A 21,358-nucleotide genomic window follows, 5' to 3' on the forward strand; every position below is an offset into this window, starting at 1 on the left:
TGATCATCTGCTGGAAGTTCCCAGGAGGGCCTGAATTTCAAGACCATATGCCTGTAAGGGTTAGATGTCTTGCTAGAGCTCCCTTTGCATGAAGGGAAGTATATGCTGTAGCTTCACATGCAAACTGCTGGAATATTGAACAGCATTGACACTTTTTGATGGGGTTTCTATCCTTGTCAGAAGAAGGATACATATCAACCTATTTGAGTGGTGTCATGGTTTAGAGATCCAAGTTTTCGTGTGACTTTATCTGGAACACAAGGCCTGTGTCCTGGTCAGAGGGATGCTCTTAGTCTCAAACGTTTGAACTGACTGGGTTTTCATAGGTGCTGGGGGGTGGGAATGTCTTTAGTCATCTGGGAAGTAGCACGTTGGCTGCCTCTAAGCATAACATTTCACCTCTAAGAATCTGCACCAACAACAAAAATAATATGGAGAGTGACCTATCGGTATGGGATGAGGCTGGGGAGGCTTGTGTGCTGCTGCATTCAGTATGAAATACCCAGTTGGTTTTAGCCACCGCTCCTCCACACCCCCACTGATTGCAGGACCCATGACAGGAGTAGGACGGTCTCCTTCCACCTGCAGCGAACAGGCCATTGTGCTGAACAGCATCATGGTTTTTCTTCAGCTCTCCTGGGGACGTGCTCAGTTCTCACTCCTTCCTCCTCAGCATAATTTTGGTAATTATTACAATGATGTGCAGAGGAATGGGTGTGGCGATGATCTTGTGGGTGTCAGCTCACTCCTTGCTGCCTGTCTCAGGTTGCTCAGTGTTGGAGAGGCACAGCAGAGAGTAAAGCCCTGGAGAAGCTTTAGCTCTGATTCCAGCCACTGAAGGATTTTTAACCCAGAAACAGCATGGACGGCATGTGGAAGGGCTGGGTGCTGCTAATCGCTCTCTACTTGGCTTCCTACCAAGGTAAGGTCAGGCTGATTTTTCTCTCCTCAAAAGAGAGCACCAAAAAACCTCCCCTCTCTTTGTATCTGCTATTGTCAGCTCTTAGAAAAAAGATGAGTGTTTGCTTTCTGGCCCCTTCCCCAGCCTTCCATATCATGCCCTGAGATACTGAGGATGTGCAGTATTCTATAGCTTCTATTTGTGGGTTAACCCTGGCCCAGCTAGGAAGTGAGCACAGCACATTTGCTCTGCATTCTATGGGAAGGATGTACTTGGTTTGTTCCCAGTGCAGCAGAGCAGGGAAAGTGGCACCTGAGTTCATAGCAGACTTTCCTTGTGGTCTAGATTGCTGCTCGATTTGTGTCTCATTCTGCAGAGATGCTGTGTACGTAGGAATGTTAGGAGATTCACTTCTGATTGATTCTGTGAGTGGGTAGAACATCATTCAGAGCTGTCTTTGCATTGATCCATGAACGATCTGCTCCTAGTTTTTATTTAAAAAAAAAATGCTGAACCATCAGCTCTGAAGCTTTTCTCCTGGTAAGGTTATGAATACTTGCATATAGGCTAATGCTGGTCATGCTGCCAAACTTCAGCGGCTGTTTGGGTGAGTTCTTAAGGTTACTATCTCATGTGGCATCTCCAGAACTTCACTGACTATAGAGAAGTCTCATAACCATGGCTTTGGATATTGGCTAGTAAAGTCATGGACTGAAAATTAAAGCTGTAACTTACCAGTAAATAGGCTTGGACTATGAGAGAACCCCAAATCCACCATACTCTTTGTAATACTAGGAAACTGATTGTGAGTTATGCTGATCTGAACATGTGATCCCTGTTGCAGCATTAGGAAGATGCAAAGAAACGCCAAATTCCCCAAGGGAATATCACATCCAGTCCCAAAGCTGGCAATCTGCCTTACTCTGTGTAGGCAGAAATACTGGTTTAAAATGGAGATGAAAATCCTTTCCCAGCCCACCTCCAACTTCCTTGGTCCTGCCTGTCAGATTGTCTGTTATCTGGGGTGTGCTGTTTGGGGGGGTGGCAATCTGCCAAAAAACTGACCTTTAGAGCAAGACAAATGCCAATAGCACCTCCTCTGGTCTGAGGAACAGGGAATAAAAATATCAAAAGTTGAGTCAGAAGCAGCTAGCAGGGAAATTCAGGAAAGTTTGTCAGCAGCTAGCGTGTCAGTGCCTGCAAAGCCAACCACCAGAGCTAGAGTGCTTTTCAGCCTCCTGTGCTAGTTTGGCCAGTGAGGTCATACACACCCTGCCGCCTTGCAACACAAATAAGCAGGATACTCTGAGTCAGGAAGTGAGTTAAGCTAAACCAAATTAAGGCCATTCTAATTCTGAATGAGAGGACATACACACATGTTTAATGCAGTTTAACTAAGCCACTTTAAAATCACTCCTTTTTAGTTAATTTGGATTAATTTTTTTGGTTGTCCATGTGTACAGTCCCATAAGTTTGCATAGGAAGCTGTTGCACAATAGCTATTGTGCTTAAGGAGTGAATTCAGTCTTGCTCTAGTGTGTGTGTGTGTGTGTGTGTGTGTGTGTGTGTGTGTGTTCGCATGCATAGACAAGCCTTAGCTGGCACCTTTACAAATGCAGGTAGATTACAAATGCAGGTAGATTAGGTTACCTGCATTTACAGCTCTTTCTGAGTGCCTACATAAAGAAGATTGGGGAGCTAGGCACTTGGTGCAGTGTAAATGCCAGACATGAAACTAAGGAAAGGGGGAGGTGTTTGATCCCCCTAGAACTCCTTGGGGATTTATCTGTGGTCTTGAGATCGCACCTCTATACACTGAGTAAATGCCATACTATGGGGTAGTGGTAGGTCAAACAAGGTATTGGGTATATCTTATGTTCGGGTACCTGGTGTCAGATCCTAAGCATCAGGTTTGTAACCCAAAGAAATCTCTGAGCTCACAGGTTTATTCAGTACTGTAGGGATTTGCACTGATCAGCCACTTAAGGTAATATAGATAAACCTCAAGTTCTCTGTAGCTTGAGATCTGAGAGCCTGATCAGCTGCACCCTCTCCCCTAGCTCTTGTAGTGGGGATTCAGGCTTAACTCTTGTTTAAAAAAATTTTTTTAAACAAATTAATGGAGATATCCTATCTCCTAGAACCGGAAGGGACCTTGAAAGGTCATTGAGTCCAGCCCCCTGCCTTCACTAGCAGGACCAAGTATTGATTTTGCCCCAGATCCTTAAGTGTCCCCCTCAAGGATTGAAATCACAACCCTGGGTTTAGCAGGCCAATGCTCAAACCACTGAGCGTTAAGTGAGAACCTAAATGTCCCATCTCTACCTCCCAACATCACCCTCATATGGGGCTATTTGGGGATCATTTTTACAACCTATAGTTGGGATAACAGGAAGCATGGCTCTGTGTGCATGGATTGAGTTGGGATGGTGGCTGTGTAGGGAGTTTATATAGATCCATCTGTGGGGTGTGTTCTGATTATCCATATTCATAGATTCTAAGGCCAGAAGGAACCGCTGAGATCACTAGTCTGACTTGTGTAACACAGGCCATAGGACTTTTCCCTCCTCCCCCAAATAATTCCTAGAGCAGATCTTTTTAATTCAAGCTTGAGTTAAACGCTTCCTGTGATGGAGAAACCAGCACAACCTGCAGTAAGTTGTTCCAAAGATTAATCACCCTCACTGTCAAAAATGTACACCTCTATTGGGTCTAGCTTCAACTTCCAGCCATTAGATTGTGTTATCTAGTATCCAATATTTGTTCCCAATCTAGTTATGTATAGATAGTAATTAAGCCACCCCTGGAATATCTCTTTGAGAAGCTAAATACATTGAGCTCCTTAGAATCTTCAGCCTTATAGACTCAGAACTGCATAAACCACACCACCACCTACACAAGATTGCATCATACATGCCCACAATGCTTTTGCAAGATGAAGAGATGCGTCCTTGCCTCAAGGAACCTAGTATTATTTAGTCAAAAACAATACCAAACACGGAAGATCAAAAGAGTAGTGTTGAGATCTCCTTAATCAAAACTGCTCTCAAAGCATAATTATATGGATTGATGTAACTGCAGTGGTGTTCCAGGCACCCATGGTGAGTGGAGGAAGCATATACTCAAGTCAGGTCTACACCACAGACTTCTGCCAGCATAGGCATGTGGGTCAGGGGTATGAAGGTGTGATCCCCAACCATCATAGCTGTGTTGGCAGAAGTTCCTAGTGTAGATGCAGCTATCCTAGCAAAACTGCACCTTTCCCAATGTAGCTTGCTCTGCTCGTGAGCTGAGGTTTTACTAGACCAGTACAAAGCATCGCTTTGCTGGTCTAGCTATGCCCACGCTAGGGACACTGTGCTGGTATAGACTACTGGCATTCCTATCCTGATGTAGACAGTGCCTTAATCATGTCTGAATGCTGCTCTGAGCTCCTGTCTTACTCAGGGAGCTGAATTTTGCCCTGTCTGCACTGATGAAAATAGTTTTGCCTTTTGTCATCCCTCTGAAATGCTTTTATTTTGGATCCCTTAGTTTGAGGGTGGTTGTAGGTTGTATTAGTCACCTCAAATCTTTCATAGCAAATACATTTTTTTGGAAAGGCCAGATCCTTGGCTGATTTTAAATTGACTTAGTGTTATTAATTTACTGACAAGAACATGCTGAATCACTGTTAGGACTGATGCAGGATTGTAAAACTGCTTTGGCTACCAAACACTAAGGGCTTGTCTAAGCAACTCTGGAAAGCTAAACTGCTTTAACTACTAATGTGGATGCAGTTATGCCTGCATCAGGAGTGGCGGGAAGCTCCCTAAAAGTGGGGGGTGTCAATGGCACCTGAACTGTGGCCCTGCTCTCACATCACGCTGCCTCTCCCCTACTCCAAGACCCCACTCTCTGCCCCCACCTCCTGTCATTCACCCTTACTGCTGGTAAAATGTTAGGCCATCCTCCCTCTCCCCTTCCTTCCCTCTGCCCCCTGATCCCATTCCGATGCCCCTGGCCAACATAAAGGTTCTAATACCAGTGTAGCTGTTCCCATATGAGAATAAGCTACACTAGCATGTGGACACAGTATGAAGATGACATTAGGACTTGTACCAATATAACTATTTTTGGTTTTAAAAAAAAATTACACCAATAAAACTATTTGTTACAGGGTAAGTCTTCCAAGTGCAGACTAGGCCTAAGTGTCCTAGGTGTAGGGGAAGGGGAGGAAAAAAGTACCAATGAACCCACAGATTGGTGGGCAGGCCATGTGTTGAGGGGCAATACAAATTTCTGGTGGCTGAGCATATTCTCCCTAATAATGTAGCTGATGGATCATGTAGCCTGACAAACTGGGCTATGCTCCGTTCTTGGTGCAAGACCAATTTGTCCATGTTGGCTAATACCAAGGAGGCAGGGTGCTGCTTAAGGTGTCCCACTTAAATGCACAGTAATATCAGAGTAGGGCTGTGCTCAATTTATTTTAACTAGGGTGAGGAGGCTTGGTTTGCTCACCAATCACATGATTAAATCAGTAATAGCACACACCCAGTTGCTATTAACTACAGTTTCCACTGGATAAAATAGGGTGACCAGATAGCAAGGATGAAAAGTCAGGGTGGGGATGGGGAGTAATAGGCACCTATATAAGACAAAATCCTGAATATCAGGACTGTCCCTATAAAATCTGGACATCTGGTCACCCTAGGATAAAATAAATTACCAACTTGTTCATGGTGCTTTGAGGAGACAGAGTGGTTAAGGTTTTGTTGGATAATGCTACAGTGATTTCCTACCTCAACAGGCAAGGAGATATCATGGGCCTGACTTTCATAATTACTGAGTACCTATAACTCCACTGGAAGTGAATGGCAGCTATGGAAGATTGGCAAATCTGAAAGTCAGTGCCCAGAAATCCGGGAATGACTAAGAGGGTCAGCTGTCTTCCTAAATCCTCCTTGGTATGTAGTGTTAAATACCAGGGGGAAATGTTGTGAGGACAATTAGGCAAAGGAACAAACTGCCAGTGAAGACTGAACTCTCCACTATTAGAGGAAAGTTAGACTTCTGCTAGGCACCATGTATTAGGCCTGGCTACGATAGGAACAGTGGATTAGATCTCCCCACAATACAGAGGGAGGAATGCAATGATAGGCTTGGTGTTCCTGGCAACCCAAATGATTCTGAGTGGGGGCATGGGGAAGGAATGACTTCAGAGGAGTTTGGACCAATGGCCTAGTTAGTACTTGCTACTTCCTCTTTTTGACTACGAACTATTGGCTTTATAACAAATCTATAGACAAGGCTTGGAAAATCCATTCAAGAGTGGGAACTTTCCCTGGTGAGTGCAGGCCCTGAACTGTGGAACTGACTCTTTTTTTTTTTTTTTTTTTTTTATTTTTTCTTTTCTTTTTTTTTAAAAGATGTATGTAGGCTTTATGGCTGCAAAAAGAACCTTTCCAATCGTACTTCAGCATTATTTGTACTGGGGCTGCTAAGTGGCAGGGCCTCCTTGTGCTATGCACCTAAATAATGGAAAAGTGGTTCCTGACCCTAAGAGCAGTATCTCTTGTTTGTGTGTAATAAAGTTACATGGAGAGACAACAGGGGGATATGATAAACAGGGAGCATAAGGGAGAGTCCAGTCTTCACTGGCAGTTTGTTCCTTTGCCTAATTGTCCTCACAACATTTCCCCCTGGTATTTAACACTACATGCCAAGGAGGATTTAGGGAGAGCATTATGAGTAGTCTTATAAGCAGTGGACTTGGCGCACTTAGTATAGCCTCAGTTACGCAGCTACCTTCCGTGGCTGCTGCGGGACCTAGTCATAGGGGAGAAAGTCCCAACAAATAGAGGCGAGGGGAGGGATAGAGCACTGGAGATTCCATTTTCACAGCCAGAAGGGGCAGAGTAGCAGAGACCTGTGAACTGTCAGGGGCTCTAGGTAAGGAAGTAAGAGTAAAGAGTGTGTGAGAGACAGATCAGTCCTCCTTTCTCGCAGCTTTGAAAAGGGAAATCAAATGCGTCAGTCACCAACAAAAGGCTGATATGCAAGATGTTAGCTCTTTAGCGGGTGTCAGGATCATCACCCAGGCAGGAGGGTGGATTAATTTGAATCAAAGCAGTTTAAATCAGCAAGCAGGAAACAGGGGTGGCTCTAGGCATTTTGCTGCCCCAAGCACAGCAGACAGGCTGCCTTCGGCGGCTTGCCCACGGAGGGTCCGCTGGTCCCACGGCTTCGGCAGACCTCCCGCAGCCTGGGAGGTCCACCAAAGCTGCGGGACCAGCGGACCCTCCGCAGGAAAGCCTTCAAAGGCAGCCAGCTTGCTGCCCTCAGGGCGACCGGCAGAGCGCCCCCAGTGGCTTGCCGCCCCAAGCACGCACTTGGCAGGAAACCTTGAGTAAAATCAGCAGTTTTAATTGTTTTGCATTCATACTTTCTCATTTTCCTAAAGAAAGGTTGATTCTTGTTGATTTGCCACTAAATATAATCTTTACACAAAATGTGGTGCTGCTTTTTGCTAACCACAAGGATACACCATACCTGTAAGCATTTACTTAAGCAATTATATAGTTTTACATAATTTTTAGTTCTCTATTATATGCGAAAATGGTGAAAGATACACTTATGTACTAGATTATTAATTTTTACTTGTGATTTCTGCCAAGCTCTATTTGGGTAGAAATTCAAATTCAGTTAAAATGCACAAAACCAGCATTTTAATTTAATTAAAACTATCTTAAATGTGCTGGATACATAAGAAAAAAGTTTATCAAATAAAAACGAGTCCTTGTGGCACCTTAGAGACTTGTGGCACCTTAGAGACTAACACATTTATTTGGGCATAAGCTTTCCTAGGCTAGCTTATGCCCAAATAAATTTGTTAGTCTCTAAGGTGCCACAAGGACTCCTCTTGTTTTTGCTGATACAGACTAACTTGGCTACCACTCTGAAACATGTTTATCAAATAGTTCACCAAAACAGGTTCAGCATTTAAAATTAACTTATTTACTAGACAAAAGGAATACTATCTGTAGTTAGTGAATTGAACTGATTATTTCTGGTCACTGTCCTTCAAGATTTTAGAATGAGCAGATCTCATTCTTTTACCTAACTTTTATTCCTAGACTGGAAGAGGAAAACCAAGCTTTGCTGCTTTTTTCAGCTCCCAGTTGGCATCTTACCATTGAATTAAGTAGTCGCTGAACTGAACTAGTTGAATACAATGAAATGAAGGAATTATTCTCTCTGCACCTACAGAAGAGGCTATTGCTGTCCAAAGCTTGGTTAGCACTTCAGCAAACTGATTCCAGGTGCTTAGCCAGTGACTTCCACCAGTTCAGTGGTCTGACTTGTTTGGCACCAAGTTTTAAAGCATGTTCTTCTCAGTATTAGTTTTTGCATTTAGGGGATTTTAACAGATTGTAATAAGTTTAGACTTTAACGTAGGTTGTCATTTTGAATTTAATTTTAAATATTTTTATTTTAAAAAAGTTTAATTTAAATAAATACCCATTTAAATAAAAAATCCACTTGTTTTTTAAATCATAGATTTTTATCCACCCTACCTGGCAGGAATCCCAGCACCTTCGTCCTTCCCAGCAGCTGGAATTGGGTTGAGGGGCAGGTTTCTCATCAGGGAATTTCTATGGCTTGCCATAGGCTAGCATGTGATAGCTTGTTGCCAGGACAAGGCTTTGAAACTAGAACAAAAGCATCTATTTTAGAATGAGACTTGTATAGCTTCCCAAATGTAAGGTGCAATACATCCTGGCCTGTAATGTAGCAACATGAACAATTGCTTCATTGAGATAGTGGGTGTACAGCACAAAATTCAAAGCCAAGGCTTCAAAAAGGGTATGACACCTACACAATTGAGAGGTAACCCCACTGAGACCAAGGTAAAAGATGAGGAAAAGACCCCACTAGTAATGCCCTGGTGCGAATCCCATCTCCACTACTTCCTCCATCTGCTGGAAGGTGAGGATACTGGCATTTCAGCAATGGTGCTGTCCTTATACCCAGACCAGATTCAATCTTTCATATCCGCCTCTGGCTGCTAGATATCTGATCGATGCAAGACTTCACACCGTCTATTGTAAGAGACAAGGGGCTCTTAGTTCAGCAGCTACTCTGATCAACTTTGCTTTAGGGTCCATATGAGGTTGTATTTTTTGTGTGTGGGGATTCTGTATTGCAAGTTCATATACTTTAAGAATCAGCCTAATGACACGTTACCACTGTTGAGCTTGTTGAAATTTCATCACACCTTCGCCACTCCCACCCATAATCAGTAAGAATTTGCATGATTTGGGTCAAACAAAATCAAAGCAGAAGAGTTCTAATACATGAAATGAACATATTGAAGGTTTGCAACATCAATCAATGATTCCTATTTAAATAGGAGTATATGAGGAGGGTGGTTTGGGGTATAGCATGGACCTCAATTTTCATTTGATAGTGATCACTATTTTTAATGTGAAATAATTCAACAAATCATAAATATATGTATTCAACAAAGTTATAGTTATAATTTTTAACCAAATACTTCATTTTGGAATCATTATAAATGATTGCTAATGTTTTTCCCCATTCAAAGTAAGTTGAGTGCCTTAATATATGAGTAATACGGGTTACTACTTGTCATTGCTATTTTCATCTGCAAATGCTAAAGCTGATTTTGTCACATCATTGCAAGACACCGCACCTCAGCATGCATACAATATGGTACATGGCAGTTTGGCACTCTTACATTCACAGCTCATAGATTTACAAGGTACATTGCTACTGTATCCCAGCCTGAGAGTCCAGGGGCAGCTAACAGTCCTGGTACAATGTTCCTGCGCTGCTCTGCAGCAGCGTGATGTCTGTTACAGCTCTCTCAGACTGAGGCTTTCATAAACACTAAAGATATTAGGCCATGTTCCAGATAATGGTGCAAGAGTAAGACGAATGTCAGTGTCATCTGATAATACTGCTACTCCTACTGGTTTCTCTTTTGCAACCATCACCATTTACTGTATAAGGATGTTGGCTTGATCATGCAAGGTGGCCATATTTTTGATCACTACATCTCACAGGTTTATTTCAGCTGGGGTGTTGTCTGTGTGTGTAAAGTGCTTTAGTGTGTGTTGATAGGGAAACTTCTTGCTTGAATGAGTGCTGTACAAATGATGTCAATCAACTGTTTCTTATTTTCGGTAACTGTCAAGACAACTTTATGTGGAGGCAGCTGTGTACATATCTTCAACTGATGCACTCTGCTTGCCATTGTAGCTCTGCTAGATATTGTGGCATTCTTTGTGCTAAAGTCTTTGTACTTGTCTAAAACAAGGAATACATCATGTGCTGCTAACTTGTGTTCAGCACAGACTCTGAAATTGGTCACAAAGTTCTTGATGATCATTTGTTAGCCTACGTGCTACACAAAGACAAGGGCGGCTCTAGACATTTCGCCGCCCCAAGCACGGCGTCATGCCGCGGGGGGCGCTCTGCTGGTCCCGCAGCTCCGGTCAACCTCCCACAGGCGTGCTTGCGGAGGGTCCACTGGTCCCATGGCTTCGGTGGCGCCGCGGGACCAGTGGACCCTCCACAGGCACACCTGTAGGAGGTCCACCGGAGCCACGGGACCAGCGGACCCTCCACAGGCATGCCTGCGGGAGATCCACCGGAGCCACGGGACCAGCGGACCCTCCACAGGCATGCCTGCGGGAGATCCACCAGAGCTGCAGGACCAGCGGAGCACCCCCCGAGGCATGCCACCCCAGGCACGCAATTGGTGTGCTGGGGGCTTGGAGCCACCCCTGCACAAAGAGGAACCATCCATGACTGTGCAGATGACTTTCTGTGAAGTATCTCTAGTTGATAACTCTGCAGCTGTTGCCTTGGCAATCCTCATGTCACCAGAGTCAGTGAACACTGTGGCTGGTACAGGAGCCAATGTGTGACCAAATATTTTTGATGTCAACTTATCAAACTACCAGTATTCTTGATGTCAACCAAAATATTCTTGATGTCAAGATGCAGTGCTGTAGGAAGATGAAGTCAGAGATGACAGAACACCATTGCTTGTTTGGTGGGATGGTGCTCTTTCCTTGTCCCTGTCTTTTGAGGTGCCTCTCTACTTTTCAGGATGATGTGTAAGTAGACACACTTTCTGTGACATTATATTGTGAGAGTGCTCTCTATCGGCATCAAGTCATGCTTGGAGTTGCTCACATATACTATCGCCAAAGTCCTTATGTTTGATGTTTGTCTTTATTTTCACTGCACTTTATTCTGGTTATCTTTATTCTCAGTCATGTTTTGTGGATCAGGCTGGCAGTGGAATATCCATTTGAAAAACCACTCTTCTATGTTTCTGAAAAAATCAATCACAAGATTTGAAAGATGAAAGTGCATCTCAGTACACTCTACCACATTTCTGTAAAAATATATCACAAAAACAGATTCAACATGCCCATATTATTCTAATCAAATTCTTGTCAAAGCCAAACCAAACACACATGCCGAATGAGGAGTAAACAAGTTGTAAACTGCAAGCAGGTAGTGATAGCTGGCGTGGAAAGTAACCAATGAGAAGCATAAAAAGAAAACAAAAGGTAAAAACACTGCTGCCTATGTATTTAGTTTATAATCTGTTACTGTCTATAATTATCCAATATTTGAAAATTAATTCTCATGAGTGAATATGTAAGAATTTGTCATAAGCATGCTATGAGAGTATAAGAAAAGTATCTTGTGTCTTGGTTTGGAAGAGGTGGAGGGGAAGACAAGAGAGGGGTACTAGCAGGGTATACTGCTAATACAGACCTAACATATATACTTCCTAGCTAATTATGTTCCCTAACAAAATATTAGCATGAAGATTTCATTAAAATATAATTGAAATTCAATGAAATTGGTTTCACCGTCATTTCACTTAAAATCTTAAGGGGGTTGGTAACTGGCACATATTTCAAAATATTCAGCAGTGACAAGGTGTCAAAAGGCAGTTTCTTGGAATTTATGGTCTTGACATTCAGAATCTACAAAGAAAATGTGTGAATGCTAAAACAAGATATTATTGAAAAGTTACATTTGGCCACTGGACTGTCTCTCTCTCTCTCTCTCTCTCTTCTCATTGCCACTCCCCACCTCTGAGAGCTGGAGGAGGTTTGTGCTACTCCCCAGCCTCCATATTCTTGGACCCTGCTCTGCCGGGAAGTTGCCCCAATGTCTCTGCTGTGTAGCTCAGAGCCTTCCTGTGGGCGCTAGATTGACAAGGATCATGTCAGTATCAGTTGCTAGCCATCTTTCAGCCTCTTGCAGAATATTAACTATAACTGGTCAAATTTTTTTGCACAAGATTTTTGTAGAAACCTGCCTTTTCCAATATACCTCTTTTTTTGTGCAAAAATTGTCAACACTATTGAAATATTTTTGGGGAATTCTTCTATCATTTTACTGCATTCATTCTCAACTTTTTGTTTACCAACAGGTGCATTTTCTTACCAAAAACTGAGTTTCCAAGTAAAATAGAAATTTTAATTAATTAAATCAATCTCAGAAAATGTCATGGAAAATGGGTCCATTCCATAGCCTGTGAAACAGAAACTTGATGTTTCTAAAACTTTTCAGAAAAGTTCTCCTGTACTTTGACTAGTTCTAACATTAACCAAATTTAAGTGAACAGTCTTGTGTCTTTAACAAACTGAATGGAAGTAACTGCCCCTTCCTGCAGACACTTCCTACTAAGTTTACTCAGGGTTGCCCCTGTGAGTAAGGAATTTCGAGGTCTAGGCCCTCTAACAGGTAGGAAGCACAACAATCAGTGCAGTGTTTACAGCACAAAGCCCTAAACCATTAGAAGTCATAAAACGTACATAGTATGGGTGAAATTATAGCCCCTTTGAAGTCAGTGGGAGTTTTGCCAGTAACCTCAGTGGAACCAGGATATTACCCTACATATCTTAAAAATAACTCACTCCCACAAAGGCAGACATGGATACTCCATTGAAGTGTAACAAAAGCATGATCTAAGGCCAGATTCTGGCTGCTACTTTACTAGTGCAAAGATGGCTGGAAAAGTGCCCTAGAAGGGCAGGTTGAAGATTCCCCTGATGTGAGGGAATCCCAGCTGCTATAAAGCCACCCCTCAGCTTCCTCCTGACCCCAACCCAAAGCCAAGGGGATGTGATGGTAGAGTGTAGTGCTCTGGTGATACTCAGCTGGCTTAAGGGCCTGTAGAGTTGTTCTAAATAACATTGAGGCCGAACTGGCCCTGGTGACCAAGAGAACACAAAGGTGGCTTAAATTGCCCTTTGCTCAAACCTCTTCCCCCAGCTGTGCCAAGAGAGGCTCTGACATGGCTAAAGGTCTGTCCCTCCATCTGTAAAATTAATAGACCCTTGGTACTAATGCAAAGCTAGTTGTATTATCTGTTGTGGAACTGTCAAATGGCACAGGTACTTCCAAACAAAATGCAAGAGGAGATCCAGAGGTTAGGGGTCTATGACAAGAGTGAGTGGGTGAGGTTCTGATGGCCTGTGACATGCAGGAGGTCAGATTAGATGATCATGGTGGTCCATTCTGGCCTTAAAGTCTGCGTCTATGACCACAGGACTAGACCTGGGTTATTGTTCCCATCCTAGCTAGAAACCTTGGCTGTTCTAGGCAAAATGAGCCCTACTAAGAATACAAAGTGGGCAGGTGACTGAGTGCATTTTAAAAACATGGACTGCTTAGGTAAGCTAGGGCAGACTTGTGATTAGGCTTTAAGGAGGACAAGCTGATCATGGGACAGACTGCAGCATTCAGCTTGTAGGACTGGCTGGGTTGAAAACAAATGGGCAACAATGATTAGATACTTTGCCCTTCGCTTGTATAACTGATGGAGAAAGAGATGAAATAGGGTGTCATCCTTGCAGATCAATATTTTTAACCAGACTGAACGGTGGTACGTACTACTACCTCTTCCAGAGTGAGACCTCAATTAAATTTAAAAAACAAACCATGGCTCCTCTTCTCCCCTCTCCTCCCTCCTGCTGTTTACTTTTTCTTTTCTTCCAGGTGTTCTGAAATCATTAACCTTTTCAAGTTCCTGTCTCTTTTTTCCCCCCAGCACCAGGGCCCTGGCAGAAGGCTCAGTTGATTACACTTAAATATGCCACTCATCGGAAAAGTGTGTGGGAGGTCTTCTGTGAGAAACCTGAATTGCTAATTCCAGCCTGGAGCCTTAATTCTACCACTGATGCTCCAGTATGAGCTATGATGCAATTCATTCTGATTTAAAATCTGCCAGACGTTGGAGAATAAAAGTAGTGAAGAAATAACTTCCAACATGGGTGTTAAAGTTAGGTGCTTACAGGCCTGGTAAGTGGCTTGGGTTTTCAAAGGGGCTCACTGACTACAAATCTGACTTTTATAGGTCTTGTGGGCATTCAGCACCTCTTAAAAATCAAGTCATAAATATAGATTCCTAAATATGGATTTAGGGCATCTCACTTTAGGCATCCGAAACCTGAACATTTTGGCTAGAATTTCTAGCTTGTGGTTTGTTAATATTATCAGAACTATTTTAATTGTACTTACAGTAGTGTCTTGAGGCTTCATCTCAGAACCCAGGTCTCATGGTGCTAGGCACTGTTAAAACTGATCCACAGCCAATTTCCACAATGCAGCATTTTGAACATAAACACTGGGAAGGTTTTTAATTGCTATTTGGAAATTTTTCTTTCCCCACTCCACTCTTGACTTTTTCCGTTTTGGGGTTTTGTCTTCTGGTTTGTTTTCGAGACACTGAATAATACATTAAGAGCAGGAGAGAGCTATTTCTAAGGAAACTTTTATATCTTCTTGTGTGTGTGTAAAAATTATAGGTGGCATGAATATTTGAACTGGACTGTTGATGTAAGTTTTGCAAATACATTCATATCTCCCAAAAATACCTCTTAGCTTTTACCGTTTTTAGTAGGTTTTAGACATTGAAATATACAGCTTGCAAATGTACCATAATTTGCCTAATATAAACACGCAATTGAAAAGCAAACAGTAAGTCCCAGAAATTGATTTAAAGCTGCAGCTCTAATGCTTCAGTAGGGGAGTGGATAGCTAAAATCTTGCAAAGACATAGAACTACTCCACCGAGGACTGGAGCAGATGATCTTTAAGAGACAGTTAGGCAATGCTCCTTTAGGAGCCATCCCACCTGATGTGCAACTAAGAGATGGCTGAGGAGTGTAGGGGGAGAGGGAATAATGATGAGGGCTCTTGGCATTGGCGGGGAGTTGGTACTACAAGGAACCGCACATAGCAGCCTTTCTTTACTCTTGCAGACTGGCCCTGGCTAGTCTTATTGGATTTGAAAACTGTTTTTCCAAATCCTTACAACTTTAAATAATGGTCAGAAATTTGTTTTTGAGGGTTTCTGTCACTTTGCAGCCCTCGGGCAATGACCGATAAATCCATATTTGTATGGAGCCTCTCTGTAACTAGATCAGTGGCTGACTCAAAAAGCTCAGGGCGTATGCTCCCATCTAGGACACTAAGGGAGTCTTGTTGCTAAACTGGTTTTGCTCCTGTAATAGCATGTCAGTATCAGTCAGAGCTCTGGGCTAACACATGTGTGTCTTGCTGAAGCCATTAATTGCAATCTGCACCATCCTGCCCTGGATAGATCCATCTGGGTTTAGTTCAGTGTTGTAACAGCTAATAGGTAGTCCCTGCCAGTCTGCCTACTCCTGTGCATGGTGTTGGATGATGGCTTTTAAAAAATGGTGCACCTGCTACTTACTTGGAAGATTATTTAATGGCCCTGGTGGTGGAGTGTAAAGTAATTGGGTGGACTATTTGAACTACACATACGGCAACCCTTGGGTGCATACCAGCTATTTTAAAGAGAACCAAATAAAATTAGAGCAAGGCTTGAAATTCCTATTGCATGTCCCAGGGCGGGTCTGCAATGCAAATATAGGTGCTCTTAAAATATTATTGCTCAGTAGAGTACCTAACTCAGTACATCTGTCCTCTCTCACCTTGTGTACAGAATTACTCTAGCAACCCTGCTGAGATTGTTTCTTCTGCTCTCTCCCACTCCATGTCACTGGTAGGTTTCTCTTTGAAATATCCAAAAAGCAAAACAGATTGAGAGGTGATGGATCGGAGAGACAAGTGGAGGACATGCATGAAAATCGCAAGACTAGAAGGGGAGCCATGGGGGGATCATGGAAGAGAAGAGGGACATTCAGGAGAGAGAAACAAATGGAAGAGGTTGCTGCTCTCTCAGTAAGAGACTGAGGGAGACTTATAGGAGTGAGCAAGAGATGAATTTACAGGCAGTGTCTGTAAATGAAACTCAGGTCCCAAAATGAATCAAACAGGCATTTCTGGCAAATTCCTGGCAACACTGGGGGGAGAGAGGAGGTGATGGCAGAATCTTAATGTCGCTTTACTGTGAAAAGTGACCATATAAAAACATGGCCATCTGACTCAACATATTTGCTATCAGCACACCTAATGCAGAGTGATCTGGACTTTTCTCCTCTTTGTGTGTCATCAACAGAATTATTTACTAAGTTCCAGTTACAGGGCCAACCTGTGCAAACCATATGCAGGCAATAGGTTTGCATACGTGTAACTGAGGGTATTACTTGGTCTGCAGACCTTTTAAGTAATGGTGATAGATAAAATGTGAGAGAGAAAAAGAACCCCGCTTGACCTTCAGAGCCAAGCATGAGTTGGCAAGACTGACAAACAGGGGGAATATATATATATAATATACAGACGCTGCACATATCTTATAAGAAAACTATTGGGAGAGACATGGAGGCCTACGGTACCATTCCTACAGCATTCATTACTTTCAGCATGCTTTAATATTAAGACCTATGGAAGGATATTGTCTTTATTTCACAGCATTTTTGTTTCCAATTCTTGATTGGTCTGAGCCTCGTCTTTCTGAAGGGCTTATGGGGATTGCATCAATAACAGGCAATTCCCCACTTGATACTGAAGTCTCAGGAGAGTAAATGTTTCCCAGGAACAGGCTGATTGCTCTACAGTCACAGAAGAATGTGTTGTGTGCACAGCACAGCTGATTCCCTGAGATCTTTGTGAACAAGCTCACTGGCTTGTGCAGCTTTGGATCGAGTTATAGCCAGTTCACTGCATCTGGTACACAACCGGCGATCTCCATAATGTCTTGGTGGGGAAATGAAGCTGTGAGTTGTATGCTGAGAGCCCCTAAAAGCAAAAGGTCACGGAGCAAATAACTCGTGAACAAAAAGAGCTTGTCACCCTGTGCACTGGCTTGGCCATCTTTTGCTGTTGTCACAATTACTAGGAACTCTACTGGAGCAATGGGAATGGCCCACGGGGGCTCCAGGGAAAAAGTTCATTTCACAGGAGTTTAAGATTTTTTTTCATATTTCAGTCATGAGAACAACATAAATCTTTTTCAAACTACACTGTAAACTGAAACCGCCTCTTGGCTTTGGCACCTTTAGTCAACTACTGCTTCATTAGACTTCACAGTAGTCTGGCATCACAATAGAGCCAGCTGGTGAGATTTGGTTGGGAATGTGACATGACCTTCTTAAAGGTCAGTTTACAGTCATTTGCTCAGTGCCATCTGCCTCTTGCTGTCAGACAGACAGAATTTAGCTCACAGCTATACTTACTATTTACTTACTTGTAATGCGGTAGCACCTAGGAGACCCAGCCAGGGACTGAGGCATCATTGTGTTAGGCAATGCACAAACACAGAGCAAAAAGATAGTTCCTGTCCCAACGAGCTTACCTACTAAGTACGAGACACAAGGCACTGAGTGGATACAGCCAGGCAGATGTGGGGAGCCAAAAGAAACAATGAGACATTACTGATCAGCATGATGGGCAGGGGTCTTGGCACATCAGCTGCCTTAACCACTGTCAAGTCTTTTGTAGAGATCGCAGCAAAGGAGACAGCCTGGACTCGCTCTGACCTGAATTCCTGACTCTCTTTTCCTGGCAAGGTGAAGACCTGGGTTCTGCAAAGAGTATTGGAGGCACTTTCCAAATGCTCTGTTACCTCTCTGCTCTGAGTTATCTTTTCAGTTAGTTGCTCGTGTTGCTGGTGCCAGTGGAATAACTAAGGAGGCAGGTTATATGTTGCAGGCCAGATTTATCCTTAATAGAAGCCCATCAGAGTCGGTAGAATGAAATCAGGGTTGAATTTGGCCTTATGAGGGTTATTTACATGACACACTCTTTCAAAATGGCATATGCAATCCCCCATCAGATCAGCACAAGTAGCAGTTAGCGGAAGCTTCAGCAGGCACTAAAAAGTGAGGCCCAGCCTTGGTTCTAGACTCTGCCAAGTCCATTCCAGAAGACCCAGGAAGCAGTACCAGTTTCACCGAGTCTTCTTCAGGTTAAGATGCGGGCTGGCTGTGTGCCCAGCCTTCACTCCAATTGCTACACAGCAGATTGGAAAACCAAGGTGGGGCAAATGACATAAACGTGTTCAGGCCTGTAATCTCTTTGCCAGCATTGCCATTGTGACAGGAAATGCTTACTATGGAGAATGAGTCACCAAAGAATGCCTCCTGTTGAGCAAAACACAGGATATGGAAAAGAGCCTGGAGGCCGTTACAGTTCCATGCAATAGCACATTGCAAGGGTCCTAACTAGGCTTGTGAGGTGACACCTTATTGAGGCTTTCAAGGTTCCTTCCCCACCTTGAACTGTACGGTACAGATGTAGGGACCTGCATGAGAACCTCTAAGCATAATTACCAGCTTAGATCTGGTTTTACTGCCACCACCCAAATCCTTTAAGAGTTATTTCAGAAACTCTGTCTACCTTCCCCCCAGACTATCTCCCTCCCAGTAGCCTTGAGAGACTTTTCCACCAAGTTTCTAGTGAACACAGATCCAAACCCCTGGATCTTAAAACAAGGAGAAATTAACCATTCTCTCTCCTTTCCCCCCACCAATTCCTGGTGAGTGCAGATCCAACCCCCTTGGATCTTTAAAACAAGGAAAAATCAATCCGGTTCTTAAAAAGAAGGTTTTTAATTAAAGAAAGGTAAAAATCATCTCTGTAAAATCAGGATGGAAAATAACTTTACAGGGTAATAAGATTCATAGAGCCCAGAGGAACTCCCTCTAACCTTAGGTTCAAAGTTACAGCAAACAGAGGTAAATCCTCTTAGCAAACAGGAGTTTACAAGTGGAGAAAACAAAGATAAAACTAACATACCTTGCCTGGCTGTTACTTACAAGCTCGAAATATGAGAGACTGGTTCAGAAAGATTTGGAGAGCCTGGATTGATGCCTAGACCCTCTTAGTCCCAAGAGCCAACAACCCCAAAACAAAGAGCACGAAACAAAAACCTTCCCCCCACCAAGATTTGAAAGAATCTTGTCCCCTTATTGGTCCTTTGGGTCAGCTGTCAGCCAGGTTACTTGAGCTTCTTAACCCTTTACAGGTAAAAGGATTTTGGTGTCTCTGGCCAGGAGGGATTTTACAGTATTGTACACAGGAGGGCTGTTCCCTTCCCTTTATAGTTATGACAGAGGCAAAGGACCTGCTGAATGTAGGGAGTAGAACAGAGGCTTTTCCTTCTGCTCTGAAGATCAATATGGTTTTCTTGTAGGCTATGTTAGCAAGGTAATGGTTTAAACTGGAAAGGTGATCTCTAGAGTATTGGATTTTAATAAATGAGAATAGATTCTGTGGAAAAAAGCAAAAATTACTGCAGGCATTAAAATTGTGGGATTGATTGATTTATTTTTCCTACTACTTGCCTCCTGACTTTCCACTGCCTGTGATACTTATGCACATTGGGTGGATTTAATTAAAGCTAGATGCAGGAAGTATGTTTTCTTCACATGGTACCTTTTTCTACGCTTGTTGGATTGTAAACTCTGAGGGCAGGGTCTTTGTCTCCTTCCCATTCTGTAGAGCACTGAGCACCCGTCAGCGCTTAACACAGTAACTACAAGGGGTGAAATTCTGGCCCCAGTGAAATCAATTCTTGGCCATTATGAAGTCAATGGCAAAATTCTCATTGACTTCAGTGGGGCCAGGACTTCATGCCATGTTTTAAATTTCTGTCTTATGTGAATGTTGGTGGGACACAGAAGAATCCCCTAGGGATGGTGCTTAACTGGCAGCAATTCTAATGGGGTGAACCAGTGACTACTGCCTATTATCTACATTAAACACCACCTGCTTCCCATAGTTCTCTGTACCCAGGACCTGGTTGTGTTGGCTTGTGATATCAATTTGTTTCCTCTTAGTTTTACTCTAAATCTTCCTTCTGTACTTAATTTTTTGTCTTTGTCTCAACTTGCATTTTTAACTTTCTGACTGGGCCTAAATGAATTGGGCTATTTCTAGGCAGCAGTTAACACTCCCTTTGGCTTTTAAAGTAGATTCAGCATCCAGTCTCTAAGATAGAAAGCTAACCGGCAAACAGCACTGGTACTTGGGCAGACAAACTAGTGAGGATGGAGTTGGTACAACTATGACACTTAAATCAGAAGTAACCAGCAGCACATTTTGGTGTGATATTCTAGCCCCATTGAAGTCACTGGGAGTTTTGCCCTTGACTTCAAAGGGGCCAGGATTTTTAACTTGGTTCTCCACAGTCCACTTAATCTTGCTTTAGACAGCAATGCCCTTTGAACAGATTATTCAGTGATGTGCAATGGAGTATCTAGTATGTTTGCCATGCCTGGATTGATCTGGGGAATGGGGACTCGTGCTACAGCCACTGTCACAGTAGGTCAAGAAGACTATCCATTAGATACCTACAAAATCTGATACCTAAGGATTTGGGTCATTATCCTGCACTCCTAAAATAAAAGACTAAAACAATAACTAAACTGTCATTCACTCTAGCCTGGAAGATTTATAGCTCATCATACCCTCCATTTTGGAATAAATTCACAATTCTGTCCCTCCCATTACATCTAATAAAAGCAGGGGTAGTAGTGTTGTTGTAATAATAATACTGAGCTCATCTAGAACTCACCTGTATGAATTACTGCTTGTGTCAGGGCTCAGTAATGTGTCAACAGATCTGACCACCTTCGCTTTCCACAAGGAAGTTGCGACGTGGACCAAACCCCAGTAATTGAGCTCTAGCATATATTTGGGTCAAGTGGAATTTTCTCCTTGACTTGTTGTCACTGTTGTGTTTAACATGGAATTTGCAATGTGCCAGTCCCACTCTGGCTTTAGCAAACCTTTTTGTATATTCTGGACTTACTTCTGTTCTTAGCCAACAGCCTAGGTTGAGTTATAATATTAAAACAGGTCCTAAGTGTTGAGAGAGCCAGGGAAAACAAGATGTGACTAAGAGGAGGATCAAGCTAACTGAGTAGTTTATTTGACAATTATTTATAATACCACCCCAGAAGAACCAAGAGGCAGGATGGGAGGAGTTTTCTGTCCTCCATCACCTCCTCTCCTTGGAGTATGGGAGAGTCTTAAATTTCT

The 21,358-nt window shown here is 42.9% G+C and overlaps 1 protein-coding gene across 3 annotated transcripts in view; it reads left to right on the top strand.

Moving 5' to 3' along the window:
• The first annotated feature begins 446 nt into the window (after positions 1 to 446).
• LOC127053961 (prosaposin-like) overlaps positions 447 to 21,358 on the top strand; it is a 51,256-nt gene continuing 30,344 nt past the window's right edge. For all 3 annotated transcript variants that reach the window (XM_050959490.1, XM_050959491.1, XM_050959492.1), the window contains exon 1: positions 447 to 922. In XM_050959490.1, the coding sequence (XP_050815447.1) occupies positions 862 to 922 (61 nt within the window). In that variant the 5' untranslated portion in view covers positions 447 to 861. The remainder of the gene's footprint in view (positions 923 to 21,358) is intronic.

This window comes from Gopherus flavomarginatus, chromosome 6 (assembly GCF_025201925.1).
Source record: "Gopherus flavomarginatus isolate rGopFla2 chromosome 6, rGopFla2.mat.asm, whole genome shotgun sequence".
Taxonomy (NCBI): domain Eukaryota; kingdom Metazoa; phylum Chordata; order Testudines; family Testudinidae; genus Gopherus; species Gopherus flavomarginatus.